Raw genomic sequence first — 17,744 nt, forward strand, 5'->3', positions numbered from 1 at the left:
TGCCCTGATCAGGAATAGAACCTGGAGACCTGTTGTTGCATGGGTCGATGCGCAATCAATGAACCACACCAGCAGGGCTGTTTTTCAATTTTTAAGGAACAACTGTTCTACAGGACCTTGCACATGATTCAAACTCCATGTTTACTAACTTTCTAAAGGCTCTCTGCTCAACACATTCTAACCATATATATACTTATACCTTGTCATTTTTTCTGAATTCCCTATTGAGTTGAAAATCACCCTAAGTCCTTCCAAAGTGTTTATAGTCAAATTAATTTGTTGAAGTATATTATTAAAAATTTTTTAAAAGCTCAGCTGGTGTGGCTCAGTGGATTGTGCATCGACCCATGGCCTGAAAGGCCCCGGGTTCAAATCCCAGTCAGGGCACATGCCCAGGGTTTCTGGCTCGATTCCCTCTCATATTGATGTTTCTATCTTTCTCTCCCGTCCTCTCTCTTTAAAAAAACTCAATTAAAAATTTAAAAAGAAAAAAGATACTTTACAGAGGGGGAAGAAAAGGTAGTGTGGTAACAGTTTTATAAAAGACCATATACTATATTGTCCTAATGGGAAATTTACACATAAAAAGCTCTCAAAAGTTATCCAATAAAAAAATATTTTTAACTACATTTGACCCAAAATTTCCTATACTGTATTTTACCTTCAATAAAACACATATTTTTGTAAATGCTGATCTTGTGTCAAGTACCTCCTATATGGTTTATAAATGCATCACTGACATAAGAATTTAGAGGGGTCAAATCTATTAAGAAATGAATAAAGTTACTATTCAAATCCAAAACTGAGATGCAAAAAGGGTTACAAATGAGTTTTAATTTTCTATTAATAAATACAGAATGATTTCCTCAGAAGCATACAAATTTCTCTTAGACAAGCTAATATTATGTCACAGTGACTCACAGTGACACACTATTAACTCATAACAAAAGAGGACTGGAGAATCAAGTTACTCTCAAGATATGATTATACAGTCGTCCCTCGCCACTTCACACTTCGACTTGCACCGCTTCACTCTATCACAGTTTTTTTCAAATATATTCATTAAAAAGTTGACTGAGACAGTGAAAATGATACAGCACATGCTCGGTTGTCTGAGTCAATTATACACCCCTGTATTACAATTAAAATTAAAATTATTGTATGTATGGACTGTATGCCTATGTATTCAAGCACCCCAGGAATCCTTCAACACCAGGTGCAACTAGAGTCTGGAACAGATTAACCGTGATAAATGAGGATGACTGTATCTCTCAAAAGGTCAAAGAAAATTTTTTAAAAAATGAACAGCCCCCAATAATTTATTTTGGGGAGATTATTATTTTATTCTAGAGCCTCATGTTCCAACTGCTACTGCATCACCAAAATACTGAAATTATTTTCAATATATAGGTGGGAATAGAAACTGGTACAACCATTATGAAAACCAGGCCAGTGGCTCCCTAAAAAGTTAAAAATAGTACTACCACATGATTCAGCAATCCCACTTCTGGGTATACATCCAAAGAAGATGAAAACAGGATATCAAAGACCTATAGTTACTCCCCGTATTCACACAGCATTATTCACAATAACCAAGATATGAGAACAATCTAAGTGTCCATCAATGAATGAATGTATAGGAAATCTTGCCATTTGTAACAATATGGACCTTGAGAGCATGATGTTCATGATGTTAAGTGAATGAAGTCAGAGAAAGACAATTACTGTATGATCTCACTTATATGCGGAATGTAAAAAAACCAAACTCACAGAAACAGAGTAGAGCGGTAGTTACCAGGGACTAAGGAATATGGGGAGATGTAGGTAGAAGGTTACAAATTTCCAGTCATAAATTGAGTTAGTTCTGGAGATCTAAAATACAGCATGGTACTATCGTTAATAATACTGTATTATATACTTGAAAGCTGCTAATATAGTAGACCTTTAATGTTCTCACCACAAAAAAGAAATGGTAATTAGGTATTAGCTAACACTATAGTCATTTTGCAATATATAAGTGCACCAAATCAATACTGTATACCTTAAACTTATACAAAGTTTTATGGCAATTATATCTCAATGAACCTGTAATAAATGAAAGTTAGTTTTCTTAGTTATATCTATAAATTAACCTGTAACATAAGACTTGCCTGTAACTCCAAGAACAAATGGAACAGTGGACAAGAATTCCAAAAGTTAACTTTTTAAAAATATATAACTTCAATATAAATGATGCACTTGATATAATTCTTTGGCATTCAGAGTACAAATATATTCAGAGTCAAGTCTAAAGGACTTGTAACAATGAAGTAAAGCCCTTACCTCCAAACAGTACCAAACCAAAATTATACCCTCAATATGATCAAAAGTTAAAAGTATCAAGTTAAAACAACAATGCAATGATGTGACTCTAAGTAAAGAGAAAAACAGAATGATCAAAATTCTTAACTCCTTAATTATTCCATACAACTTAAATCCCTTTACTTCATTTGGTCTCAAATTTAGAAACCACTATTAATATAATTTATGTAGACTTTCCTTCAGAAAAAAAATGTTTCTGATCACCTCAGATCTCTTAGGATTATTAAAGAATCCAATTAATTCAGGATACTATCCTAGACCCTACTAGAAAACAAGAAAAAAAATGTTCAGTCATCAAGTTAACTTGCTAAAATTAAATTGCTAAAAAAACAATTTAGCAGCCAAAAAGCTTGAGAAACAAATATTTTTTAAAAGTAATCAAGCAAATGTATACATGCAACAATTAGCTCTAGAGAAAACAAAGGTATATAAGAAGAAAATAGAATCCCACCCAGTATACTACACAGCTCAGTCCTATAGATTTACCTGACATTTAAAACTGAATTTATGTTTAATTTTTATAAATCATTGAAATAGATGTCAAACTGTATCCATGCTATAATACATTTAACAATTATTCTTTTTTCTCATCATCACAGATACATTTAATAGGTACAACTCATTTCTAAAATGAAACACCCCTTTATGACAGGTGTCTGTTTATAAACCAACTAATCAATTATTCCTTTAGGAAATAAGCAGAAGCACTCAAAAGACACTTTTTTTTTCTTTTTTTTATTAAATTCATTGGGGTGATATTGGTTAATAAGATTATATAGGTTATACAATTCTCTAATATATCATCTGCATATTATATTGTGGGTTGACCTCTCCAAGTCAAGTCTCCTTCCATCACCATTTATCTCATTTACCCCTCTTCTACCTCCCCCCACACCCCATTCCCTCTGGCAATCACCAAACTGTTGTTTGTGGCTATGAGTTTGTTTTTTTTCGGTCAAAAGATACTCTTAATAAATTTAGTTCTTACTATAAAGATATGCCTTTAACACACAAAAGATGATAAAAGATATTTCGGTATAAAATCTGAAGCCAATGCAAAATTTTTTATGTTCTGCATTAACATTATGAAGGTACAATTTAGTTATGCTACATCATGTAATAATCTTCAAGCAAAAAATTAAATGAAGGCTCAAATGAGACAACCATTATGACCTTTAAAAATAAAACAAATCAGAATTAAATCTCAAATGAATAAGCAATCTAATTTTTGCCCTGTCAACTACTCTGAAAAACATAATTACTTACACATAATCTAAAACTATTTACATAAATTTAGGATAATTGCCCCCCACCTTGTTAATGTTTAATTGCTCCACTGATTTTACTTCCTTTCAATCAGACTTCTGGTATCCACATGCTGAACTTTGTAAGATGAAAATAAAGTGTACCTATCAAATCACATCAAATGTGCCTCCCTAGATAAATCACAATTCAAATAGTCTTCTTAAGATCAGATTAAAGTGGAGGGCAAAAGACCTAATTACCCTTTATGAAAATGTCTTTAATAAAAGAATACATGTAATTATTTCAAAATAGACCACTAGTCTAAATAAAAACAAAAGAGATAAAAAGAGTGCTACATTTTAAACAGATACGCGGCACATGAAACTTAGAAAAAAGAGGCGTTTGACAGTGTTGTTACCTTCTTACATTGAAACAAAGCAGCACTATATATAATAAAGAATTTGGCCTCAGCCCAAAGAGAGGTTAAGCCTTTGTCAGGTTCCTGGGATGTAACCTTTAATTTAAATCCTAGGAATTTCCCTAGCAACAGAAGTCTTTTTGTTATTCACAAAGGGGGCCTGGGCCCTTCAAGTGCACTAATTTATGCTAACAAGGTAACTCATGGTAGGGGCAAGTCTCACCAGAAAAGACGATCTGATAAAAAGATTGGAGCTTTGAGCCACATAATTATCATCCCACCTATGGGCAGAGAAGGGGACTAGAGATGAGTTTAGCCACTTGATCAATGATTCTATTAATCATGTTTACATAATGAAACCCCAATAAAATCTCTTAACATAGAAGTTCCAGTGAGCCCAGCCCATGTGGCTCGGTGGTTGAACATCAATCCATGTACCCAGAGTTCACCAGTTCGATTCCTGGTCAGAGCACATACCCAGGTTGCGGGCCAAATCCCCAGTGGGGGGGCATATAGGAGGCAGCCAATGTCCTCTCTCATGGATGTTTCCATTTCTCTTCCTTTTGCCTTCCTCTCTCTCTAAAATCAATAAAAATAAGTAAAAGAAGAAGCTCCAGTGAACTTCCCTACTTGGCAATACCCTGTGTATAATGCCATATATCAATACTGGAAGTGTAACCTATCATGGAAGTTTCGTGTCTGGAATCCTCCCAGACTTTGCCCTATAAATCTCCTTCTTTGGCTCTAGTTTGTAAAAAGAACAAAACAAACAAAAAAAAAAACCTGTACCCATACGTATAGCACTTTTGGTGGGTTCTGAATCTTTCCAGTAAATTATCAAACCTTTGGGTAGATTTGTGATTTTGTGATTTTGTAGCCAGTAGGTCTGAAGTAAGGGTAGCCCTGGCAGTTGGCATCTGAGGTTAGGGCAATCTTGTGGGGACTATTTCCAGTCTGACAAACACATTGTACCTGAAAACATGTTGAACAATGGATATAACAACATCCAAACATGGTGAACTAAACACTTGTATTAATCTCTAATCCCTTCAAACACCCAATGATAGTCATTTTAGAAAATCTCAGGTTTTGGAGACTACAGAAACTATAAAATGAGTAAAAGAAGATGCTGGCTAAAATCAAGAAAGGCTAAAGTGTATATAATAAAAAATGAGATAGCAGGCCCCTCCTCATCTTAGGCAACCAGATCACTGCCACTAAGCCACTCCACCACCAAAAAACCAAGGACTTAGTCTCTGAGGAGTCTAATCTGGGTGGAGAACAACTAACTGTAAGGAGACTGAATTCTTCTTTGGGCAAATTAGAAGAAAAAAGATCTACATAGGCTGAAATCAGATATTTTTCCAAACAAAAATCTCATCAACTATCTAATGCCCTTACAGTGAAGCCTAATAGGAGAATAAACAGCCCTGGCCGGTTGGAGCGTTGACCTGCGTACCAAAGAGTCCTGGGTTCGGTTTCTGCTAGGGACACGTACCAAAAGAAAAAAAAGAGATAAACAGCCTCTCTCCATGAATTTCCCTCTTCCTGCCAATGTTGATGCACACATTTGCAGCAATTTAAAGTAGCTTTTTAGTGACTCATTCAATAAATATGCCTTCACCAAGAAAGACAGAAGAGGTAGAAAAAGGAAGAACTAGAAGAAAACAAACAATATGAGCAGGAATAAAAAAGACCAACATGAATCTCACCGGTAAGATATTACATCTATGAAACAAGAATAGGATGTTACATTTTAAAGTATATTCAAAAATCAACAATAACAACAAAAAAGGTTCTTGGGAATTAAAATGACAAAATATTACTATAAGAGTTGGAAACGGAGACTGAGGATAATTCTCAGGAAGTAAAATACATATATAAAAGGCAATGTAAGGGAGAAATAGTAGAAAATTAGAAAAATCTACAGTGCTCTTATTAGAAGGAATTCCAGGAAGAAGGAACAGAGAAAATAAAGGAAAGCAATTATCAAATACAGGGAAGTATCCCAGAACTAAAGGTAAGTGTTTTTAAAGGATCCATCAATTCCCTAAACAAACAAATGAAAAAGTCCCAAACCACGGTATATTTGTGAAATTGAGAACACTAACCATAGAGAGATCTTCAATTTTTCAAAAACAGGCCACATACAGAGATTCAGGAATTAACACTGCAAATAACTTCCACAGAACACTAGAAGCTAGAAGACAATGGAATGATGCCTCCAAAATTCTGATGTAAAATACTATACCTGGCCAAGCTAGCAATCCAGTGTCAAGACAGGAAAAAAGCATTTCAGAAATGAAGTCTTAAATTTCACTTCTCATGCAACCTTCCTAGAAAGCTACTCAAATATATTGTTCTTCACCAAAATGAGGAAATGAACTAAGAAGAAAGCATGTTATCTAGGAAAAAGCTCAATTCTAGAAACTTGCTAAGGCAAATCCAAGGATGATAGCTATGCACCATGCTAAAACAGAAAGCAGCCAAGAGAGGCTACAAGAGAGACATACGTTCTCAGTTTAAAACAAACAAAAAAATGTCTTATACTATGTTTGAACATTTTTAAAAATACAGATATGTACAACAGCAAAAGAACATTTGCTTCAAATAAAGGAAGCAAATGGCACATAGAAAATTAAACACATGGAGAAAAAAGTTATTAACTAAAGAAAAATTAAAATTTTACAGAAGGGATAAATTATAATACTTGGTTCAAAATGACAATGTTTTAGATAGTCATAATAATATAAACACTAACAAATAATTGTTTGACATAATTATATTGAGATAATGTGAGGGAAATAAGACATAATATCTTCAATCATCTTAAATATAGCAATATTGAAAACCAAAAATCAAGAATTAGCAATTTAACCACATATGGTTGACTGAGAATGGTTCTCCAAGATGACTACATCCTAATACCTAGAACCTTACCTTATATGGCAAAAGGGACTTTGCCAATGTGGTTAAAGATCTTGACATGAGATTATCCAGGTCTATTCAGGTGGGGCCCCACAATATATCCACTAGTGTCCTCACAATAGGGCGAGGGAAGAAGATGTACTGCTGAGAGGTGATGTGATAATGTTTACAGAGATTGGACTGATACACTTGAAGATGAAAGAAGGGGCCACAAACCAAAGAATATAGGTAGCTACTAGAAGCTAAAGAAAAAAATTCTACCTAGAGCCTCCAGAAGGAACCCAATTCCACCAACAACTTGACTTTAGCCCAATAAAATTGATATTGGACTTCTGACTCCTAGAACTGTAAGAGAATAAACCTGAGATGTGTTAAGCCACTAAATTTGTGATAATTTGTTACGATGGCAACAAGAAACTAAGACAGGATCTCATTTAGGTAAATGGAAGTAAATTCCAAAAAGAAATAGTTCTAAGATCTGAGACCTGGTTAGTTCTGGAGGAATAAAGCTAAAGACTGCTGCATTTCATTATAAGTATTTAAGTACTACTCAATTTTTTAAAACTATCTTCATTTATTATTTTGACTAAAATATAAAATAACACCCCCACTCAATAGTACTAAGACTAATATGGCATGACTAAAAAAATTTTGGTGAGCAATTTTTTAAAACTCAATGTGGTAGGCAGAAAATGGTCCCCTGAAGATGTCCATGTCCCAATATCAAGAAGCTGTGAATAAGTTACATTAGACATAAAGAGGAATTAAGGATGCAGATAGAATTAAGATTGCTAATCATCTCATCTTAAATAAGATTTTCCCAGACTAACCCAGTAAATCTGACATAATCATAGGGGTCCTTAAATGGGGAGAGAAAAAAGTGATGTAAGAAAGACTCAACTGGTCACTGAAAGCTTTAAAGATGGTAGGGAGCCACCCTGGCCGGTTTGGCTCAGCAGTTAGAGCAACGGCCCAAAGACCAGAGAGTCCCAGGTTTGGTTCCTGCTAAGGGCATGTGTACCTTGGTTGCAGTTTGTCCCCGGCCCCAGATGGGGTCATGTGGATGGCAACCACCTGATGTGTCTCTCTCATATGGATGTTTCTCTCTCTCTCTCTTCCTCCCTCTCTCCCTCCTGCTCTATCTGAAGATAAACGCAAAGATGTCCTCAGGTGAGGATAAAAAAAAAGATGGTAGGGAACTATGAGCAAAGGAATCTGGGCAGCTTCTAGAAGCTGGAAAAGAAAAAAGAAAAAAAAATTCTCCTCAGATCCTCCAGAAAAGAATGCAGCCCTACCAATGCCTTGATTTTAGTCTATTAAGGCCATTTCAGACTTCAGACCGTCTGAATTTTAAGATAATACATTTGTGTTGTTTGAAGCCACTAATCTGTGATAATTTTTTTCAGCAGCAATAAGAAATCAATGTAATCTAGAATAAGGTTGTGTTTACTCCAATTATTATTAAAGAAAAACTATGCCATGCCAAGTTGGACACATATTCCGATCCTCTATTTGACAGTGGAATATCACTGAGGTTTTTACCGCGATAGGGTGAAGCTGCAAGAAGTGCAAAGTGATGAGGAACGACTGTGTATGCAGTACATAAAGAATCCTACTTCGCGGAAATTCATTTATCACGGTAGAGTCTGGAACTGATTAACCACAATAAATGAGGGCTGACTGTATATACATGGTTTCCCATGTTTGCTGTAATAAATTACCACAAACTGGGTGGTTTAAAACAACAGAAATTTATTCTCTCACAGTTCTAGAGGCAAGAAGTCCAAACAAGTTTTCGGCAGGCCCAAACACCTGCTGAAGGCACTAAGGGAGAACCCACTGCTTGCCTCTTCTAGCTCTAGTGACTGCTGGCATGTTTTGTTGCTTATTAGAGTGGCCTCAGTCTTCACATTACCTTCTCTGCACGTCTCTTCATTCTGTGTCAGATTTATCTCTGCCTCTCTCTTATTAGGACACTTACAATTGGATTTAGGGACAATTAAGGTAATTACCAAGATTAACTCCCCCTCTCTGTATCTCCTTAACTGTCTAAACTCTCCTTGAGAGCTCCTCCTCTCAATATCCTTTATTTAGTCTTACGTTTTGTTCACATAGTAATATTCACAGGTTCCAGGTATTAGGATGTGGACATATAATTTCAGGGCAACCATTCAACTCATTAACAACTCACACATATCAATTTATTCAGTCAACAAAATTTACTGAGGTCTATTCATTCATAGCTCTGTGATGGGAAAATAATGAAGATACAGAAGGAATCTGTCTTGACGGAGTTCATAAGCCAGTAATGGAGAAAGATAAGAGCTGAGCAGTGAGATCTTTTTAGGAGCACATACAAGGAGCAGAAAAAGAAATATCAGGGAAAGGCCCTTCAGATAAATTTGTCCTTTCTTCCTCCTTCCAGTAACAACATCAGAACTCTGAGCTACTAGAATCAACAATAGCAGCCAAAAAGCGCTATAGTCTAAATATCACACTTAATCTGTTAACAATATGCTAACACAAATAAGGATTCTAATTCAGTAGATGTAAGTGGTACACCTTTTGATAAGATAGCTGATAGATATGTGAAAGAACTTCTCAAGAAAAAAATTAAGAAAATGTAAAAGAAGATTAAAAGCAGAGGAATATCAAAATAGTAACAGAAGAAAATTGAGGGGGGAGGAAGGGGAAAGACAGGATAACATTCTCTACCAGGGCAATAATATACCATGGTTGAAAGAGTTGCTGAAATTCTTTAATCTGTATTTCCCACTTTGTCATATGACCAAGGTTTTCCTGCACTGGAAATAAGACTCTAAAAGATGTTAACGTCAGTTACAGAATTTAACACAAAACAAAACTCCTTTTTGGACACAAAGACCTAAGCATAAAATAGCATGTGCATTAAATCCCATGGCATCTTTATAAATTTGCCAATCTCATAAAGTTAAAATTTACATATTATGTAACAAATATTCATTTAACACTAAATATAGTAATTTAAAAAATTACTTTAAGTGAAAAGTCTACATTTTCCCCTAAATTTTCTCAAGTCAACTTCTTTTTCCTATTTCTTGCTTACTGTTGGCTATTCATGGTAGGTCCCATGACCATCATATCTTGTCAAAAATATCCTTTTTCACTTATACCGCATTAAGACTTCCTACACATAAATTTCTTAAACTCAAAGTAGAAACAGCAGTGGCTCCCAGTGGCCAATTTATGATTGGCATCTTTTCCTATCACAGATCTTGTATTTTCATATTTGATTTCAAAAAATTTAAGAACCTCATAGAAATTACAGTATTACACAAAAATAAATTAACAAAATGATATTTAATTAACTTAATCCTGTGCTCTTTCACTTGACACCAACAAAAAATATTATAATGTGTTTTTCAGACAACTAAGAGATCCTTTAAAGCATAAAATACACTAATATCGTGTTTTTGCATTTTTCAATGTCCCTGGGATCACTTATTGACTTTAATTAAACAACTAGTTACTATTGCAATAAATAGTCACATAATAAAGCACTGTCATCTACCTACTTGTTTGATAAGATTAAAATTGTTGCCCAGCCGGTGTGGCTCAGTGGACTGAGTGTCATCCCATGGACTGAGAGATCATGGTTCGATTCCCGATCAGGGTATATGTCCGGGTTGTGGGCTTGATCCTCTGCAGGGAGGCAGCCGATCAATGTTTCTCTGTCACATCAATGTTTCTATCTCTCTCTCTAAAATAATCAATAAAAACATATTTTTAAAAAAGATTCTTAAAACCTAAACTAATTCCCCTAGAACATGCCACCTCAGGGTATGCAAGTTTAAGAGGGAGGTGACAGCCTAGATTTTTCACCATGATATACAGGATGGGAAAAGAGTAGGTTTATGCTTGTGAGTATGCAAAACAGAGTTATTCTTATATTATTATTTATTGTTATATTATTTTCCATACAAAGAACTGTAAACCTACTTGTTCCCCACTCTGTATGTGATAGACAGAAATCTAAAGATATCAGTCCAAAGTTTCTGTCCCCTGGTTAGATTAATTGATAATTCAAACACTAATCTAGGTACTGCTGTCAAAGGACTTTGTAGATAGTATTAAGATTACTAATCAGCTGATCTTAAAATAAAGAATTACCTTGGATGACAGGTATCCTCCGCTTTTCGCAAGTTTGCTTTACGCCACTTTGATTTTACAAAAGACCTTATGAAAATAGAGTTCAGCACCACATGCACCTTGTAGTGAGAGTAGTGAGAGTCACACCACTAAACTCTTTCCCCAGGAACTACATAGCATCTCAGCATCAAGCTGTCATAGCTCTGAACTGTGTCTGTGAGAATCTACGCTTTTTCTCGATTTATTTGTGCATCCATTAGCAAGATGTGTCCTGAGATACATAATTGCTTCTTTGCTTTAGGTCATTTCTGCATTACAAAGATTTCATAGGAATACAATGCTTTCAGATTGTGGGGTAACCTGTAGTCCATTAAGCCAAATGTAATCAAATGAGCCCTTAGCAGCAATGGGCAGAAAAGTCAAGTCAGAGATCAAACGAGAGAGGTCAGCCCTGGCCAGTTTTGCTCAGCGGTTAGAGCATCAGCCTACAGTCCAGGGAGACCTGGGTTCAGTTCCCACTAAGGGCATGTACCTCGGTTGCTGTCTGTCCCTGGCACTGGTTGGGTCGTGTGGGTGGCAACCACTCGATGTGTCCCTTTCACGTCGATGTTTCTCTCTCTCTCTGTCCCCCTCCCACTCTCTCTGAACAAAAATGGAAAAATGTCCTCGGGTGAGGGTAAAAAAAAAAAAAAGAGGTCAGAGAGATTCAAAGCATACAAAAGGATTTGTCTGCCATTTGCTGTCTTTAAAGATGGAAGGGGAGCCATGAGCCAAGGAATGAGGGCAGCCTCTAGAAACTGAGAACAACCTCTAGGCAAAAGCCAGCAAAAAAATAGGGGCCTCAATCCTACAATACATGGAACTGAATTCAGCTAATTCCCTAAATGGTTTGGAAGGAGTTCATCCCCAGAGCTTCCAGAAAGGAACATAGCCCTGCTGACACACCTGAGCTCTAAAAAAGAACTAAGCTGTGTCCAGACATCTGACCTATGAAAATACAGTAATAAAGGTATGTTGTTTAAAGCCACTAAAGAATGAGGTAATTTGTCATGGCAGAAATTAAAAGTAATACAGCCCAGCCAGCTTGGCTCAGTGAACTGAGCATCTTCCCATGGACTGAGAGGTCTCGGTTCAATACCCAGCCAGGGCACATGCCTGGGTTGCATGCTCTATACCCAGTGGGAGTTGTGCAGGGGGCAGCAGATTGATATATCTCTCTCACGTCAATGTTTCTATCTCTTTCTCCCTTCCTCTCTATCTAAAAAATCAATTTGAAAAAAAATTTTTTTTTAATTAATACAGCCCTAGCCTGCGGTCCAGAGAGACTCAGGTCCAGTTCCCGCTAAGGGCACATACCTCGGTTGCAGTTTGTCCCAGGCCCTGGTTGGGTTGTGTGGGTGGCAACCACTCTGTGTGTCTCTCTCATATCAACGTTTCTCTCTCTCCCCCTCCTACTCTATCTGAACAAAAAATGGATTAAAAAAATTTTAATACATATTTTGGTATAAGTGGGGTACTGCTGTAACAACTAAAATTGGGCAATGAGTACAGGCTGAAGAAATTAGAGGAGTATGACAGAAAAAGCCTAAATAGCCTTGAACAAACTAAAAATAGAAATCTAGACTTTAAGCATAGTGCCAGTGAGGACTCACAGACTGCTTGAAGAAATCTGGATTTGGAGGATAAAAAGATCTACCTTGTCATTGGACACTGCTTTTGTTATACATTCTGACAATCTCTGTCTTTTTTTTTTTTTTTTTTTTTTGGTACGTTCCCTTAGTGGAAACTGAACCCGGGACTCTCTGGTCCATAGGTTGACGCTCCGACCACTGAGCCAAACCGGCCAGGGCTGACCATCTGTATCTTTTAAGTTTAGTACATTTTGTTTTATATAATTGTTGATTTGGTTCATTTTAAATCTTGCTATTGTTCCTTTTGTTCCATCTTTTTGTTATTGTTCTTCTCCTCCTTTCTGACCCTCCTTTATTTCATTTTGTATTTTAATTGATTCTGGAGGGGAAGGAAGGGAGAGAGAGAACAGGGAGGTAGAGGGAGGACGGAAGAGGGAGGGAGAGGGGAGAGAGGGGGAGAGAGAGAGATGGTGGGAGAAAGGGAGATGGTGGGAGGGAGGGAGGGGGAGAGAGGCAGGGAGGAGGAGAGAGAGATATAAGTAAGATACATTGATTGGTTGCCTTCCATACACACCCCAAGCATGGATCAAACCTGCAACCTAGGTATGTGCCCTGATAGGGAATCAAATCCTGGACCTGCTGATGTGTGTGGGGGAGGGAGGGATACTGGTGCTCTAACCAACTAAGCCACAATGGGATTCGGCCTCCTTTATACCCAAGCCGCCACCACCCTTCACCTGGATTAATGCAGTAGGTTCCTATCTGGTCTTCTTGTTTCTACTCTTGCCCTTACCCCAAAGTCTATTCTCATCACAGCAACAGTCTCTTTCTAGTTGATTTCCACCTTTTCTGGGTAAAAAACAGATTACAATGACCTACAAGGCCCTGTAATATCGACCCACATTACCTTTCTGACCTCATTTCCTACTCTTCTCCCCCTCGCTCACTCCATTTCACACTAGCCTCCTTACTCTTTTTTGAACACCCTAGACATACTCTCACCTCAGAGCCTTTGCACGTCTATTTCTTCTGTCTATACTTTCCCTACCTCCCTTATTTAGTTCAGGTTTGTGACCAAATATTACTTCCTCCCTAACAATCTGTAGTAAGCAAAATAATGCTCCCCCACCCCCTGCAAAAATGTCCATGTCCTTATCCCTGGAACTTAAAAATATATTACATTATGTGGCAAAAAAGAACTAGGGTGCAGATGGAATTAAGGCTGCTAATCAGTGTCCTTAAAATAGAGAGATTATCCTGAATTATCCAGAAAGACCCAATGTATTCACAAGGGTCCTAAAAGCAAGAGGGAGACATGACTACAGAAGAATGATCAGAGGTGCAAAGATGCTGGCTTTGAAGATGGAGGAAGGGGACAACAAGCAAAGAAAGGTGGCCGGCCTCTAGAAGATGGGAAAGTCAAGAAAACAGATTCTCCCCTAGGGCCTCCATAAATTAACACAGACTTATGAATGCCTTAACTTTAGCCCATTGAGATCCATTTCAGACTTCTCACCTCCAGAACTGTAAAACAATATATCTGTATTATTTAAGCCACTTTTAAGTTTCTGGTAATTTTTTATGGCAGTAATAGAAAACTAATACACCACCCTATTAAAAACTATAAGCCTTCACCTACTACTCCCCCTTTACTGATTAATTGTCCTCCATAAAATGTATTACCTTCTAACATACTTTATAAATTACTTATTTTATTTATAAATGTAAATTCTGTAAATAAATGTAAGCTCCATAAAGGCAATTTTGTTCAATTTCTGAGATCCTGGTACTTGATCATATGCTCAATTACTGACTGAATGAAATTTGATTATAAATATATGAATATATAAGGAGAGTTGTGCTAATAATGATGCTGATATGATAAAAATACCATTAATCTTAAAAAAAAAACTAGGTCTAATCAAGTGGCTGGAGCCAATGATGGATTTATAGCTATGTATTAATATCTCTCAAAACACCTCTCATTATGCACTCTGTATTCCACTTCTTCCCAATTGCAACAGCTTTTTTTTTTTTAATTACAGTTTTCAATAACTCAGGAGACACTATTAAGTATACATTTTTAAATTATTAATATTTTGAATAGAATTCACATCTTACCTTTAAATTCAGAGAAGAATCAATATACAAAGTATTTCCTATCTGAAAGAAATTACTTACATTTGAAAAAGTCTCCAAATTTGAATATAAAAGAAATCAATTTGGCAATCATCAACCAAGTTCTTATGTTACCTTCATTCAAAAAGTAGAGAACAGTCTTTGGTGTTAAGACACTGCTTACCTGCTCCAGGAGTAGCTGTCATAACTCCAGCAAGAGGACTCTGCATTACTGACATGTTTGGCTACATAAAAACAGAAAAACGTGTTCTAGCCATAACATATACACAATAAGTATTGAAAGGCTTCATTCAATAGACAACTGAATATCTACCTTACTGGAAATGCCTATAATTAGCTCACAATCAAAGAGTACTCCCTAACATTTTTGCAGTATTAATCTTAAATATGCTAGACCTTTATCATATTATTGGTTTAAAATAAGTCATATTAGGTAAAAGTATATTATTTAGTAGAAAGTAACACTACTATTTGGTTTTAGTTCCTAAGGTACAATATTTGAACTAACACAAATAACGGTGTTTCTTCAAATCACTAAGCTCATATAGAAAAACAGAAAGATGGCAGAATTTTATTTTTAAACAAACATTTACAAACCATGAAATACTATAGATTCAAATCTACACTATAAAGGATAGCAAAACCCCTGCCTCTATTGGTACAAAGTTACAAAGCAGGAAAATTATCAATACTAGTTCCTTTAAATGTGAGAAACTCAAAAGATTTAATTAAAGTAGCTAAACAAACATAACAATATCAAATCAAGAATGACAAGACTCTCTAGAAGTAAATATATACATATTTTTAAAAACAATTCTGATTAAACTAAGGAAATATAAACTCTGGCTATTATCTAGCAACCAGAACCAAATGTTGAAAGAATGTTAGGAAAGATACAAAATGTACTGTTCAACTCTTAATACCAACTTCTTTCATAATTAGAGAGAGGTTGAGTAAAGTCTCAAGGGGCAAAACTAATTTAAGCTTTAATCTATTTATAATATTCTTACCAACTCTCCAGTAAAAAACATTCTTACAAATTATGATCCATAAGCCTTTTAAACATCTTAAACATAGCAATTAATGTAAACTACTTTTCTTTTCATGTATTATCAGAGGAACAATGAAAGCATAAAATTATAAGATGGTAGTTCTCATACCAAACTAAACATCAGATTTACCTACCAACCTTTAGAAAAATATCCCAAAACAGAATACAGTATTCTGGATTTGTTGAGTTTAGAACACCACTGTCCAAATATAACACAATCCATACAAGAAATTTTAAATTTTACAGTAGACAAGTATATCTCAATTAAGTATAGGACTGGTCACATTTCAAGTGTCAAGAGCCATACTTGGGTGGTGGCAACTGTACTGGACAAGTGGGCAGATTTAGAAGTGTTGGATAGAAAAGGTAATCTGTCCAACTTAATGAAATAAATTTGACTTGATTGACAAGTAGGCCTAATATAACAGGGATATCAAGCCCATAGTCAAAATTTACCAGAAGATGCTTTCCATTAAACTTTCCAATATTTGATTTAGGGAAAGACATAAAACGTTTCTCCAAACTAAACAGCAGAAACATCTTCATACATCGAATGTATCAATCTAACTAACATACTTTGTATGTCCTACTAAGTACAATGTGATAGGCGAGAATACATGACTATAAAAGCTACTAAACCTCCTACTACAAAGAAAAAATTCGTAATACCTTTCAAGTGACAATCATGATTTATCATGGTAGTATTACAAACACCGGCTCTAGATTTAAGACTGCCTAGGTTGAAAGCCTAGCTCTGCTAAATTAGCTGCCTTACCCTTGACAAATTACTTCAGCTGTAAGATCAGGGTTTGTGCACCATAGGTTCTTCATAAGTATTAGACACTTTCTTGTAGCAACCAGTCCCGTTAACACAGAGACCTCTATCTTGCATAATCTATGACTGAATATACCACCACATATACCTACACGAAACAAAGCTTAATATCACCATCAGAACACCTACACCAGAAACATATAAAACAGCAATTTTCAACCTCTTTCATCTCATGGCACACGTAAACTTAATTACGCAAGTTCTGTGGCACATCAAAAACTATATTTTTGCCAATCTGACAAAAAAAAATAGGTGTACTTTTAATTGGTTTACAATAATAATGATAATAATAATTACCTACTTTGTTTTGTTCCAAAGTGACTTTTTAAAAAATCAGTTGCCTATACTTGTATATAAGGATTTCTGTACCAAGAATTAACCGATCTGATGCAACCTTATTATGCGACGTGACCAATAAGACGTAACTCTGTTATATGACATATGTGTTTATGGTTCAAGACAGGGCATTCATACCGGATGGCTATTGTTGTGTTGGCTGTTGTTATTTTTCTATTTGACAATCAAGGAAAAGAGGTCAGTGCCCCTGACTATTCAGGTATTGCATGTTTTAAAAATTCTTGCAGCCCTGGACAGTTTGGCTCAGCGGTTGAGCATCGGCCTATGGATGCGGTTCGGTTCCTGCTAGGGGCACATACCACAAAAAAAAAAAAAAAAAATTCTTGCAGCACAATGGTTGAAAATTACTATATTAAACCATAAGCTCATAAATATGCAGGAGGCAGTGTTTTTAATACAATATGTAAACAGCCCTAGCCAGTATGGCTCAGTAGGTTGGGTGTTGTCCCATGCATAGAAAGGTTGCTGGTTTAATTCCTGGTCAGGGCACACGCCTGGTTTGTGGATTGATTCCCAATAGGGGGACGTGCAGGAGGCAGCCAATCAATGTTCCACTCTCACATCAATGTTTCTCTCTCCCTCTCCCTTATTCTCTCTCTGAAAATCAATAAAAAAATCATTAAAAAAATACACAAACAGTGAATACAAAAC

The 17,744-nt window shown here is 36.0% G+C and overlaps 1 protein-coding gene across 3 annotated transcripts in view; it reads right to left on the reverse strand.

Moving 5' to 3' along the window:
- Positions 1–17,744, reverse strand: part of NUP35 (nucleoporin 35) — a 34,134-nt gene that overhangs the window by 13,733 nt on the left and 2,657 nt on the right. For all 3 annotated transcript variants that reach the window (XM_036254553.1, XM_036254555.1, XM_036254554.1), the window contains one exon: positions 15,014–15,074. In XM_036254553.1, coding sequence (XP_036110446.1) covers positions 15,014–15,074 — 61 coding nt within the window. The remainder of the gene's footprint in view (positions 1–15,013; positions 15,075–17,744) is intronic.

This window comes from Molossus molossus, unplaced genomic scaffold (genome assembly GCF_014108415.1).
Source record: "Molossus molossus isolate mMolMol1 unplaced genomic scaffold, mMolMol1.p scaffold_m16_p_11, whole genome shotgun sequence".
NCBI lineage: Eukaryota > Metazoa > Chordata > Mammalia > Chiroptera > Molossidae > Molossus > Molossus molossus.